The 14,071-nt window shown below is 42.7% G+C and overlaps 1 protein-coding gene across 9 annotated transcripts in view; it reads right to left on the bottom strand.

The window, feature by feature from the left end:
- LOC121657806 (transcription factor COE1) overlaps window positions 1–14,071 on the bottom strand; it is a 270,761-nt gene that overhangs the window by 90,569 nt on the left and 166,121 nt on the right. For 5 of the 9 annotated variants that reach the window (XM_042013917.1, XM_042013915.1, XM_042013921.1 and 2 more), the window contains exons 7-8: window positions 9,104–9,185; window positions 1,154–1,295 (exon numbers count right to left, since the gene is read on the bottom strand). In XM_042013917.1, coding sequence (XP_041869851.1) covers window positions 1,154–1,295; window positions 9,104–9,185 — 224 coding nt within the window. The remainder of the gene's footprint in view (window positions 1–1,153; window positions 1,296–9,103; window positions 9,186–14,071) is intronic. The other 4 variants (XM_042013919.1, XM_042013922.1, XM_042013918.1 and 1 more) reach the window with 1 other exon arrangement.

Raw genomic sequence — 14,071 nt, forward strand, 5'->3', positions numbered from 1 at the left:
CTGGTGCCTTCTACACTCAGCTACTTCAATAGGAGCTGAGGGTACACATCTCTTAGAGGGAGCAAGCACCTATTGAATTTAGGATTACAAACAGCTTTGAAGACAAAGAGCTATTCTGCCAAGCTGGAACAGGGAGAGGGGAGTGAAATGCCCTCTGTTTTTGTTTTGTTTTTCAGCAGTAGTCATCAACTTTGAGGACAAAGAGCAAAACAAAACATTAATCAAATCCAGATTTTTCAAAGTACATTTGCACTCAACAACTCCCATTTTAAGCACCTACAGTCACCAGCAGATGTTCCCTTCCAGGACCAGCTGACCTTACAGAAGAGATTACTGTCCCCAGGCTGCTTCCAGCCACGTGCCCCCATCCCACCCTTGCTGGAGTTTACTGTCCTTTCAGAAAAGCCAAATTGCCTTGCACCATTTCTCCTTCAATCATTTCAGCAACAAGCTGGATTGGCAAAGAGTGATTATTTAAATGGCTTAATTCAAATGAACTTCATCGGCCTGGAGGAGACCAGGGAGCAAGCACACAACCATCCTAGCTGGCATGTCCATGGCGAAGAATAGCCTGGAGCAGGGAGGGGAGACAAACAGCTGTGGGAAAAGCAACGTCCTCAGCTGGCACAGCTGGAGCCAGAAAAGAACATTCATCCATGGCTTGAGTAAGCAGATGGATTTCCAAAAGGGCTCTGCTTTCGTTTAGGGCAATTCAAAGGAACAGATGAATCTCCTAGAGAGCTCCACACCCTATAGATAGAAGAAATGCAATCCAAAACTTGGGTGCTGAGCACGTCAGAAAATATGCAACAACCATTTAGATGCACAGTCAAAAATCAGGGCAGTCTGGAAAAAAGATCGGACTTCAATTTTGGGTGCTTAATAGATGCAACCAACATGAAAAAAAAGAAATCACTGATGCACAGGACAACCTCTGCACCCACATTTGCTTACTTGTTTGTCATTTCACTACATTTAGAGCAGGCCTACTTGAAAATTCTCCCCTGTGGTCTGGAGGCCAGTCCCTTTCAAATACCTGGCCCCAGAGGTATAAACGCTTCCAGGACAATTTTGAAACCAGCAGCCAGAGACAGAAACCAAATAAATCCACATTTAAAGTAGCAATGCCAACCAATGAAAATGATTTGCCTACCATGTTCCAGATAAGAAGGCGTACCTTCCGAGGGATCGAGTCTTCGAGCTCTCCGCCCATGCTTGGAATTGTTGTGCACAAACATATTGTCCGACACTGCCAACACATGGCCATCGACGTTGACTGTTGTAGACACCACGACCTGCAAGTACAAGAGCAAAATGGAGGAAAATTTGGATATATCCATGCGTTTTTTAAGAAGTGAGGAGTGTAATAAACTCAGTTAAATAAATAACAGCTGGGAGCTGTAGAAAATTGTGAAGCTATTTCGCATAATAACTGGTGCTTATGCTGTACAAATCCAACAAGAGATGTTATTGATGAGTGGGTCTTTGGCATCGAAAGCTTTTGATGTAGTTCTAAGTCAAATTGCAGAGTTTGTAGCTGTGTGGCAGACGGCACACTGTTAACCATCATTTTAACAAGAGGATCTTTATTAAGTATTTTTTCCCCTATATACAAGGGCAGCTGTGTTTTACCCTAAATTACCCTTCAGTTTCCACGCTGAAGTAGATAGAGATGTTGACATTGCAAATGAGAATCGATTCAGAATAAAAGAAAACAAAAGTGTATTTTGTGAAGTTGTAACGAGAGTTGTTGCCTGCCTCGCCCCCACCCTTCTCTGCTGCTCTCCCCTCAGCACATTCACTGCAGGTTGTTGGACTTGCCCAAATTTCTTCCGAGCTCTGTCTTAAGGAGTACGTATAGGCATGTTTGTGTACACACACATGCTTGACAGTGGGGTCTTGATCTGGAGAACACAACCCTATTCATCCAGTGTTAGAATTATTTGTATTTCTCAACTTATCTCAATGTCAACACCTGGGATTTGGTTTGAGGCAAAGTGAGGGAGACACAGCAGGACTGCGCTGGAGGCAGGATCCGACACTTCTGCTCCCCAGAGCTGCCAAGGATGGGAGAGGAGCCAGCCCAGCAGGGACAAACAGGTAAATAATGGGTCCAGAGCAGAAGACCCAGCTGTTCCGAGGTGTCCAGAGGGACTCCTCAACCCTGAGGCTCCTAAAGGAAATCCCTGTCCAGGCACAGGGCACATAAGCCACAAAATATCACAGAGAAACAAGTCCTTTGCAGAACTGTGAGCTCATCACAGCACATCTCCTCCTACCCCATTCAGACCAAGCAGTCCCACAGCCTGCCTGGCTTTCTTTCAGCCACCCCTCCCACAGCCTTTTCCCAACAAAAGAATGGCATTCCCAGGGTTTTACCCAGCCAAAGATTTGGCCTTCAGCTGGCTGCTGGTTTGCCAGGAGCACGCGTCGCCTCCAAGAACTTTGACTAAAACAATAAGAAGAAATGACCTACACTTCTCCTTACATTAAACAGGGAAAGGGATTAAAGACTGAAACCCACAGAGATATGTTTATTCATGCGACCTCTTACAACCAAATATAATAATTGTCTGTTAATTGCAGTTTCAGCTCCCACCTCATGCTTCGACATGTGAAACAGCAATCAGCAGCTCCTGTTTAATCCACCTATTATGTTGACTAATTAACTTTGCTCGACAGTTTATTTCTTCCTCCATTATCAGCCCCTGTCAGCCGCAAGCACAGTGCCGCAAAGGGGGACCTCAGCCCTTTTGATTGATCACCGATAGATTGACATGCAGATTAATTTAATTAGAATCACCTCACTTGAGAAATGAAAGACAATGGCAAGGGGGCTAATAGATCTGCTCTTATAATGAGGCAAGCCTCCAGAGCCAAGGCAGAGGATTTCTGATTTATTTTGCTGAATTCCCCAGTCGCTCTGAAAGGCTCTCGCTTTAATTGTTCTTGGTTTTGAGAGGCTTTAGCCTCTGAAGAGGTGAAATGCTTTACAAGGATTGGCAAACATTGCTTCAACTCTCTCAGGAAGCTGCTGCCTCTCAAAGTTGGTCAAATGGGGACACTTAAAGGATCACTTACAACTATTCAATTTCATCACTTGAATTGGAGCTAGGGAAAAAAAAAAAATGAAAGGAAAAATTTTCTATTTCTGGCCCCCAATTAAAATACTCAAAAAGTAAGCAAAGACACTAAACTGCCTAGAGCCGATCCTGAAGTCTTTGTCTTGAAAAAAAGGAATACAAAAGAGAAAAGTTTACACCTAAAAGATCCTAACCCCATCCCTCAGAATGGCATTCCAAGCAATAGATTTTTGTGCATGTTTTAAGTGAAAGATATTAAAATACAGAATAAATTATTCAAGAGCTCCTACAGATGGAAATTTGGGAAAAAGAAAGCACCAAATACTACAGATAAGGTCTTCTGAAATCAAACTAAGGAGAGAAAAAAACCCAAGCCCTATATATAAAATTCCAAAAGGGATTTCAAAAGTAATTTATCCATTGAATTCCTGAGGGATAGAATAAGTTTATGATATTTTCAATAAAATATGATCTTATAGTAAGTGGCTTGGGGTTTGCAATCTTATTTGTGCACTTGCAACCATTGTAAATTCTTTGCAAGTGGGATTTTGAGCCAAACCCTTGGCATTGCCTGTCATAGCTCCACGATTTATGCCAGCTCCTTGTCTTCTTCTAAGGGTCTGATTAGATGCATATGAAAATTAAAAAATTACAATTAATAACAATGGCTACAAGATAAAATATTTTCCCCAATTCCAAAACCCTATAGGTACACACAGATTTCCTGCTGAAGCTGATCAATTCTACACTGAAACCAAAACTTTTGAACATTTTTAGAAATGTTCAAAAATAGAACAATAATGAGTCAAGAGTAGTAACAGTAAGGCAGTTCTCAAACCTGTGAAAATCCTGTATCTACGTAGCTGTTGCTATACATGCAACTTTCTAGGTAAGAACTTGAGGAAAAATCCTGGTGAGGTTTTATGTGAGTTAAATGACATTTAATTTTCCCCTCCTCATGTTTTCAAAACTGTTGATGCAATAGTATTTTGAATTACTTAACAATGTCTTCCTACCTCCCTCCTGAACAGTTTGATTTACTGTGAAGAGACCTCAGTGGTGTGGTTCTTTGGTGTCGTTAGCAGCAGAAACTATAAATGGAATCCCCATGAGAAACTGCTTCCAGTCTCAGGAAACGCAGAAAAAAAAACCCTCTTATGTGTCTGTTTGAAAAAAAAATGATTATTCATAGTGCACCTGTAAGAAGCAACACGCTCTTACTGCTCAATTCTTTAAATGAAAATTCTCATTAATAGAGGAACACTGAACACACACTGCACTAAGGAAATATTAATGTCTCTAATTATTAACAGTGAAAAAATGCACCTCGAATATTGTGTGCCACAGTTACCTACTTGGATTGCTACAGAGCACTTAACATACTTACAAGTTCTACTCATATTTTTTAATCTAAAAAAATACTATGCTCCCCTCATTCTGATTTTGAAACAACTGGGATATGTTCAAGTTAAAGCACATGCTAAAACTAATTTGTGGAGAAATCATAAAATTAGGGGGAGGGGAGAGCCAGAGTATATGTGGAATGGGCACCAAGGCATCCTAAAACACAGACTGTAGCAAGAGGGAAAGGCACACTGCAGTTTAATAAATGATTAATGAGGTGGTGACACATTAATGTAAGCACAGGGACAACCAGGTCTGCCAAATCTCAAACCTTTCCAAATTTTGTCAACAAAACACAGTTTTAATTTGAGACAGGCAAACACGGAAAATGATTTTGAGCTTTAGCTTTAGCCCTTCATAGATTTTGAATTTAAATCCTGTATCAACACCAGGGGAGACAGAGGTATGAAAGAAACGCATGGGTTTACAACTTTCTTCAATGAAGTTGGCACTATCGAATGCAGTAACGTATCCAGCTCTGTGGGTTATTCTGCCTGCCATTAAATGGCTCAGTTTGTGAATACTTTGGAGCTTAGATTTTTTTTTTTTAATATTCAGAGACCAGGAGCCTGGAGATCAAGCTATTTATGCACGTTTAGCACTCGGCCTGTTTATTTGGTATAGTACCTCACCTAATATATCAAAATTAAGCATTGCACAACTCCTCATTTTTAACCACAGCCCATTAAGCTTTGCTCACTGATTAAGACATACCATGTTCCTTGTGCTTTCAATTTTCTCCCAGTGTATGGTGAGAGATCTGATATTTTTGCAATGTCCCCAACACCCAGTGGCAAAGGCAGAGAAAATCTGGGTAGGATGATTTCCAGGTTTGAAGTGTGTCCTAAGTGTTAAATATGTAACTCCAGTGCTTGCCACTCTCCTGAAAGCTATAAATGGCTCAAGCACATCTTTATTTTCATCACCACTTGGTGACCTCTTCCTACCATGTGTTGACTTCTTTATTCTAGTAACTAAAAATCGCTCTCCATTTAACAAGACACTTCAAAAGGTGCCTAACTAAGAGCACGTAAGTACAATACATTCAGTCATTTTTCTCACGTGCTCAAGGACAGGCCGGGCACTTAATTACCTTGTTGAATTGGGCCACAGCTCTCACTGCTATTTTTCAGTCTTTTTTTTTTTTTGCCTTTCCCTTCTCTGGGGATGGAGCCTTGCATGTCCAAATTCCATTATCTGGGATTCATGAAGCATCATCTCTGTCTCTTATGCAAATTTGCAATAAGACACAAGTGGCTTCAATTCAAACATGAGTGGCAGCATCCCATGGAGGCAAATGAGCAGCCTCTGCTGTAGGAGAGGCTGTGGTAACAGAATCAAACAGCATGGCAATCTCTAAGTGACTTTCAAGGTTTTCATAATAAGTGAATGTTTGGGGTTTTATTCAGTGACACAGCCTGAAAAGTTTCCTCTAAATTAAAACTTGACATGTGTCAGTTTACAAGCAGTTGTGCTAAAACAAGAACAACAAGATAGCTAGGGCACCTGGGTTTCATTAATTACAATAACATACAAAACTGTTTAGGTTGTATGAATGAGTTTTTAGTTCTGAAAGATCAAATCAGGGGAGAGTTCACTCATGACACCATCTACTCAGAGTAGTATTATTATTATTATTATTACCACTAATTGGGGCACTACAGCCCATCCCATCAAGAATGATGACTTGCTGTGATGAAGAATTCAAAACCAGACTGAGCATCTGCTCTGTGGGGTTTCTGGAATAAAAAGGCAACGTTGGGCAAAGGTGATAATACACAACAGCACTAATGCTTTGTGTAATTGGGCTGATGAAACATGGAGATGAAATGATTTTCTCAAGGACAAGCAAGGAGTGTGAAGCACAGCTGAAGTGCTGTGTAGTACTTGACTTCTCCTCCCTGACTGTCCCCTTGTGCTAATAGAGACACAACCAACACAGCTAGGGCCAGCACTGCTCCAGCACACACGCTCTGCTGGCACTCCACACTGCTCCAGTTGTCACATGCCTGGACATCTCAGACATGCAGAGAAATTTATTTCCTTCCAGGCCCACAACAGCTTTTATATTAGACTTATCACACTCCTACATTGGCAAGCAAAGTTCAGGATAAAACTTCTTAATTAATTTTTGATTGTGAGCCTGAATGAAGTTTCACACACAGGTCGCCGGAATCAACACACACGCTGCCTCCTCCCTGTACTTTCTTAAGAGCTCTTGTAACAGACAATAATCAGACAATTCCCTGTTGTAGGAAAAAAAACCCCACACCAACTCTAAAATCTACTAAGAAAGGAGATTTTCCACAGGGCTGGTCCTTAGATAGTGCAAGACTCGTGTCCTTGACCCTTCACTGATTCTCCCATCAAAACCACAATCTGTGTCCTAAGAACTTCCAGCAACTTTTAGGGACTGATGAATGACAGACCAAAAGTTGGACATATCTTTTGGCAGCTTCAAAGTCCAGCACAAGTAGGGGAATGAAGGAAGGGAATGTCTCCATCTGTGTATGTGTAAACTGAGTATGGTACCATTTAAAAGTATCTGGAAATACCTTATTCTTATGGTTTTTAACCGGAATTTTGACATCACCACTGGAGACCTTTTAAGTCACTGGCAACAATTCAAAGGCAGCTGATAGCAAACACAGGGGCATAGATTTCACTTGGTTCCTACACAACACTGCCTCAAACACCCAGGAGCACCATATCATTGAGATACTACATGTACACTTGGTCCTTTTCACCCTAAGAAATGATAAATGAAGCTTGGACTCTGTAGAGCCCAGCTGTTTTATTTTAAGAAGTCTATTGCTAAAAGACCAACAAGTTCAAAATTTTAAAAAAGAAAAGGGAAGAAACAAAAGCAGCTATTGTAAAACAATAAGCCTGGGCACTGAAGAGAACGCTGCGAGCTTCAATGCTACCCTGTATGAGAGTAGGAGTGGTTCGCTCGGCTGAAAGTGATTAATTTCTTGAAAATGCTGAGGTCACGCTAATTGACATGACCTGTGTAATTAAGCAGTCTCTGTTTACACATGGAAAGCTCAACTGCTGTGAAGCTGGGTTTGTATGACAGAATGTCTTTACAAGTCAAGAGATCAACAACCTTTCCTATGTCCTACCTCCCCGCCGACACAGCTCCTGATTGCTGTTCTGAGGGAACATGCACAGGCATTTCCATATGAAAATCAGCCTCGAGCCTGGGCGAGCACAGCCCCAGCAGAGTGAACATGTTGTGAAGCAAGCTCTGACAGGCCCCAGGGGTGACTGCTCAGACTAAATCCCCATGCTGGTGAGAGTCCTTTTCCCACCTTCTCTTTCCGTGATAATGCCCTCTCCAATCACAGGAGAAACGTGACAGAGGGAGAAGTGTGGGGTGAGAAGCCAAGGGCTCTGCCTTGCTAATGCTAGCTTTTACACTGATTAACTTAATCCCTGTGGCCACATCTCCTCACTTCTGCACTTCTCTGCTCAGAGGCAAATAGCACCCTTCTGCCTTCCAGCATTGCTGCAATTAAGCAGTTCAACCAAAGGCATTCTACATATAAATAATGTTGTCACTTAGATACCATTCAACACTTTTATTGAAGTGCAACAATGCTGGAAAAGAAGCAAACAAGATCATGAGTAACTACAGAAAGCAGATATATTTTAGAGGTATCTTTCTCCAGAGACTCATGTGGTCTATGGGGCAAATCTCTTGTTTCTTCCTCAGAACCCTGAGGCAAAGCCCCACTGACAGATTCTTCATGTCTCCTCCCTGGGCTATGTTCACCCCTCCCACCAAAAGAGAAGGTCCTTTGACTCTCTACCCCATATTTTTATTCAGCACATTCTCAGGTAAAGCATTATTGCCACAGTCAAAGGACCATGTCTTCAATAACAGGGTTGGAGCAACTACTTCTCAGCATTGCCACCAATTCACTCTGCTGCCAGCACTGGGGAAGTGCACATACAGACCACCTTCCCAAGGGACAGTGATGTTCTTCATCCCAAAACGAGTCATGACATAGGTGGAGCATAAAAACAATGTCCTTGGCCATCTGAAGCTGTGTTGATATTTCAGCTCCCAAGCCTCAATACCACAAGCTACAACACTGGGGAAATACCAGCCCAAAACATCCCAAGACAAATACACCCAATGGTATCTTCACCCCATCAATGCACATTTATGAGTCTTTACCACTGCTCAGGAGTAACAACTGTAGCCACGAGTCTGATTTTATTAACTGCTCTTACACCTTCCTGTGCCCCAGCCAATAAACAAGGTGCTCACTCTGTGTCTGCATGAAAAGGAACAGTTCCCCACGCAGAGAGGATTATCTCAGAGCAGGGGAGCCCCATAACTGAAAACAACAGTGAGCTCATTCTGATTTTTCCTTTTCATGCTTTTCCTTCCGGTGGAGATGACATTGTCTTCAAGAGTGCTCTCTTCCAGAGCAAGAAAATCCAACTACTTCCTGCCAATTCTGCTGTGACAAGAAGTCCTCAGGCAATATTTTGTGACCTCATGTTTTTAGCATCTCCCAGTGAATTACTAGGTTAGTTTGGGTCAAAGTACTTCTGTCCCTAACAGCTGCTGATTTTTAAAGGAGGAAGCGTGTCCGACTGACCTGGAATCGACGCATGTCTCGAGGGTTTCCTGCATTTTTTAGGCAATTTTGGTTACATTTGAGGAAAAATTTCAAGAAGAACCTGTGGAGAAAGAGAAACAGATATTAATGTCTTATAAATAGGGTGTAGTATGTATAAATACGACATCTGCACATTTGGTCCAACATAGACTTATTTACATCAGTATTCCCAACTCAGACAAATCACCCCCCTCCCCATCCAAAGAGAGAGCGGAGCTTGCATAGGCCCAATCTAGCAAAACAGGCAAGCACACCCTGAAACTTCAAACACTGATTTCATAGATCTGTTGTGTCAGAGCCATTAAAGTTTGCAGGATTAGTCCCTCTGTCACGCCAGGCTTGCTGCGCCAACCAGAGCAATGAGGAAGAGACACGTCTTTCAGCACAGCAAAAAAGGGACAGAAAAATGCCAGATGTGAAAATTCCCTTGTGCATAAATGGGTTTTTTTTACAAGTTCTCTGTCACCCACGAGTTTTGATTTAATACAAAAATACTGAAAACGTTCCATAGAGTTGAAATCTCCCTCACAGGAATAAATCCAGTTTGTGTATAAAATTGATGCTCAAACAGTGGTTAGTGGAGCCCAGATCCCTGAAAGAAGAAGGGGGGAAGTCTTGGTCAAAAGAATGACTTCATGGAAAAATGAAATATTTTTGATGCAGCCTATTTCCTGACCATGCACAGGTCACTGAAGTAGCTATATGACCCTGACATATATCTCTAAGAAAAGACATTGCCTTTTATAAAGCCAAAGAAAAAAGCAAACATTTCACTGAAAATATTTCCTTCAGTGTTATGCATCAGTGGACTGTAAACTCATAAAGACAAGTCAGTGAATAATAGTGGGTCTCAGATTCCAGGCTTCCTCCCTGAAAGCCAAAGTTTATCAGCCTTTTGTACAAAATAAACTACAGACTAAGGTCTACTAAAGCTCAGCCGTGCAAAGTTTAATCCTACAGCAAGTTTAAAGCCCAGTGTAACCAGACAAGGCATCATTACATATGCAATAGCCATCAGTGACTAAGCAGTTCCTCTGCCCTGTTCCCATATACAGGAGTGGGGTGGGGAACAGTCTGATCCTGTTTTACTTTAAATCGGAATGGTAACTTTTGCAAGCAGCCCTCTTTTAGCACCCAAACTGAACACTAGGTCAGCAGAATTTGCACAGACTGTCACCAGGAAAGGCAACACTGCAGGGTAAACAGCTTCAGAAAATCCCTTTTTGATGAGCAGCATTCTTTACCCTGCTCTAGTTGTGGTGCTGCCCCTCAACAAGGCAAGTTTTGCTGCTTGTTCCTCCACATCAAGAAAATCATACAAGGCAAATGGCTGCAACGACAAATTGAAACTATGAGGGACTGTTTTCATTAAAGAAATGCAGTGTAATGAAGAGGATTATTAAATGTGATGCTTGGGATTATCCAGGACTAGATCTCCTTGCCCAAGAAGTCTCCTCTAGACCTGAGCTCCTAAATAAGAACAAGCTATCAACATAAAATAAACAGCCACTGCAGGAGAACAGGGGTTTGGAGACAGTGTTCATTTAAAGTAAAGAGCAGTGCAAGTCATTGCATTTCTCAATCAAGCAGGTTCTGATATTCAATAATGGAAAGGTGCTGCTATTTGTTGTACGTGCGTGTCTTTTTAAGCCGCTAATGGCCAGCTGTGACAGCCTGACTCAGATTGTGTAGAAGGAGCTGTCAGCACAAATCTTGGCATCTCGGATCCAGACAACCGCTTGCCACCAGGCAAGGGTTTGTACTCGTGCCAGAATGGATTTTGAGAGACAAGCAAATAGGGCATTAATTCCGCCAAAGAAAAACGAAAAGTGGGGAGAGTTCAGGATCTTACACTTCAGATGATGGCTTTCCTGTCAACAGCTCATCATTTAGCTCATGAGCTATGAAGGGCACAGACATCAGATCCCTCTTGCCCTAAGCTGGCCCTGTCTCGTGAATTGCTGGCAGGATTCAGAGACCACCCCTCCAGACGAGATTGCTCGCTGAAATAAAAAGCCTGGCCATCTGTTGGGAGGCAAAGACATCCCTGTCAGCTGGTGCCTACAGCCTCAAACAAGCCCTTATGTGGCAAAACCTCTCAGAGCCACTCACTCTTTGGGGAGAAGCTGGCGCTGCCCGGGGCCTACTGCGGGATTTTGGCGGCTTCGCCAAGGGCCGAGTCCAGCAGCTGGCCACCCAGTCTGCCACAGCCCCAGAGCAACACCCCGGCCCTGAGGGGAGCTGGGATATGGAATAGCTAAAGACAGCCAAAAATTCCCATTTTGGCTTTACACAGCACACGAGCGATGGGTGATGAGGGTGGTGGGCTGATTCAAGAGTGTCCCAAAAAGATGGAAAGCTCTTGGTGAAGTTCTCTGGAGAAACACTGAGCCTTCCCTCTCCTTACAAAGCCTGAGCTCATGTCAACTCAAAGGCTTGAACAATCACTCTGAAATACAAGAGTTGGCTTTTGGGGTCTGCAAAATGTCAAAGTTTTTCAGTCTAACTCCATTTGCACTATGCTATAACCCCCAAAGGCTACAGAAGTTTCACCAAAATAAACTGCAGAAGAAATGAAGCTCATCTGTTTAAACCTACCAAAACACCTCAGGCAAGCAAGCAAGCAAACAAAACTTCCTTTGAATTAAACCAACTCCAGAAAAAAATTAACTTGCAAAAATAACAGCATTTTCAGAGGAACGCAAAGCTTACACAGCCAAGTTCCCTCACTGCATTTTAAGCAAAAAAAGTCACCAGTTTACAGAACACATTCTGCCAAGCGCCGTATTTTAATTCCACTGAAAGACAAAACAAACTATAGAGCTGCACTTTGTTTTGGAACACACCAGGGCTGGAGTCCCCCTGGCCACACGAAGCTTCCCACACTCATCCAGACAAGAGCTGAGCGGCTCCTGGGCTGGCACCACACACCCCAGCTGACAGAACCCCCACCTTGGCAGGAAGGAGGATGAGAGCAGATTAAAACAGGGGTAGAGCAGAGCAGTTTGATTCATGGGGCTCAGCCCAGGCTCTTGGTTCCTCCTTTAAACTGCTTGTTCAGGTGCCTTCATCATCTCAAGCCTGGTCCTGCCAGCGTTCCTCATTAGCAACACTTCACTCTGCAAATATTTCAGATTTGGATTGACAGGACTGGTCCAGGAAAAGTGCCAATAGAGCTGAGCTCTTTGTAAGCATAAACCTCCATCCCCATTTGTTCACATCGAACTTCTTCACAGTGGGTTGGTCTTTTTCAGTTCTAACTTTCCTCACATTTGGCAGGACTGGGTACCATTAATGCTAGCCACAGAGGATATATAGCATTAATACTCATTACTGGGGTCTGAAATTCATTTCCAAGATGAAAAAAAAATGTGTAAAACACAGGATAAATAAAATCAATAAAATCAATAAAATCTTCAACTCTCTCTCCAAACTTATGTGACTGCTGAATACCCACTCTTCTGCCACACAGGACTCAGTCATCAATTACACTTATTGCTACCATTGAAGGGTTTGGGGGTTTTTTTGCATGAATCAACCAAAACATAGTTTCTGACTCCCTTCCTGGCTACTACCATCCCTGGTGTGAAGAGCATTTGTGCATGTGGAGCACAGAAACACAATCCCACTCCATGTGAGTCAGCTCCGGTCCAGAAACACAAACTTTTTACAAAGCACTTGGATTTACTGACTCGCATTGGTATTAAACCAGAGAATTCCATGCGTCACCCGTCATCCCACAGACACATGGTTGGAGTGTAAGGAAGGGAAGTTTTAGGGAAAACCAGTTAATTTTAGATTATATTTAGGTGTCCTAAGATGCAGCTCAGAGCAGACTGCAAAAACTGCTGAAGGAGTGAAGTTGCTGAGCAGTTAATCCATGCCATGCATGTACTACTACAAATCCCTGAGTAACTGCAAGGTCCAGTGTAGAAATACACCCTCTGCTTAAATACAAACCCCTGGGCTGAATCAGGCCCCAAACTAACATGAATTTCTGTCTGCCAGGAAAAAGCCCTAAAAAAATATGTTATTGGCCCTTCTGGGAATGTTCTCTTCTTTTCTCACAATTCAACAGAAATTCCTTTTTGGAGATGTTGTTGGGGTTTTTTTTTAACAAAACTGCTGCAATTCCAAAAAGATGGTGGTACCAGTAGCACTGTGCTCTCACCATTATCCTCTGCTCTCTGCTAGGGAGAAACTCTACTCCAGGCCTGGTTCCTACTGCTCCTTCCAACACCTGAAACCAGCTCTGTCCTCACTCCTGCCCCTTCCATCCTCTAATTCCCCTTGTTCCCCTGATGGATTTGGTGAGCACACAACCACCTGGAGGTCACTTCACTTGTTTAAAATGCTCCCTGCCACTCCCTGCTGGCCTTAATGTCCATCACACACCAAATCCTTTGGGTTTGTGCAACACCCTCCCCAGCAGCATCCTGCTCTTTGCCACTACCACAGGGGTTTAAATTAAACACATGGCAGAAATGGAAATCCGAGTAATGAAGATGTAAGAGGATTTTGCCTCCCTGCTTTTCTTGCCACTACAAATTAATACTCATGTTTATTAAAAATAGCTGAAGAGTTAAATTAAAGAAAGCAAGCTCTGAAATGATCTACGTTGGCTCTTCTGTCACTCCCCTGAAGGAAATTTAAAGGAACTCAAACACGAAGGCTTAGCAGTAGGATTTTCTTGCCATTGCCACAATAAATATGTCTGTGGAAGGAGAAAAAAATAGTTGGAAAGAAGACCTGCTGCATTCCCGATGCTGAAGAAAAGCTTGTTTGTTCCTGATACATTGGAGAAGTTGTTCAAGAACAGTTCCTCCATGTGAAAATATGACAGCTGTCATGGTGCCAAGGTCAGCCAGACCAGTGGCTATCCAGAGAGTGAGTGCTGGTTATACTGCTCAGACCTGGCTAGGGCAAAAAAACCTGACAAAACACACC

The sequence above is a fragment of the Corvus kubaryi genome, unplaced genomic scaffold (assembly GCF_017639235.1).
Source record: "Corvus kubaryi isolate FWS band 111438036 unplaced genomic scaffold, C.kubaryi_AGA036_p1.0 split1-37374, whole genome shotgun sequence".
NCBI classification, from domain to species: Eukaryota; Metazoa; Chordata; class Aves; order Passeriformes; family Corvidae; genus Corvus; species Corvus kubaryi.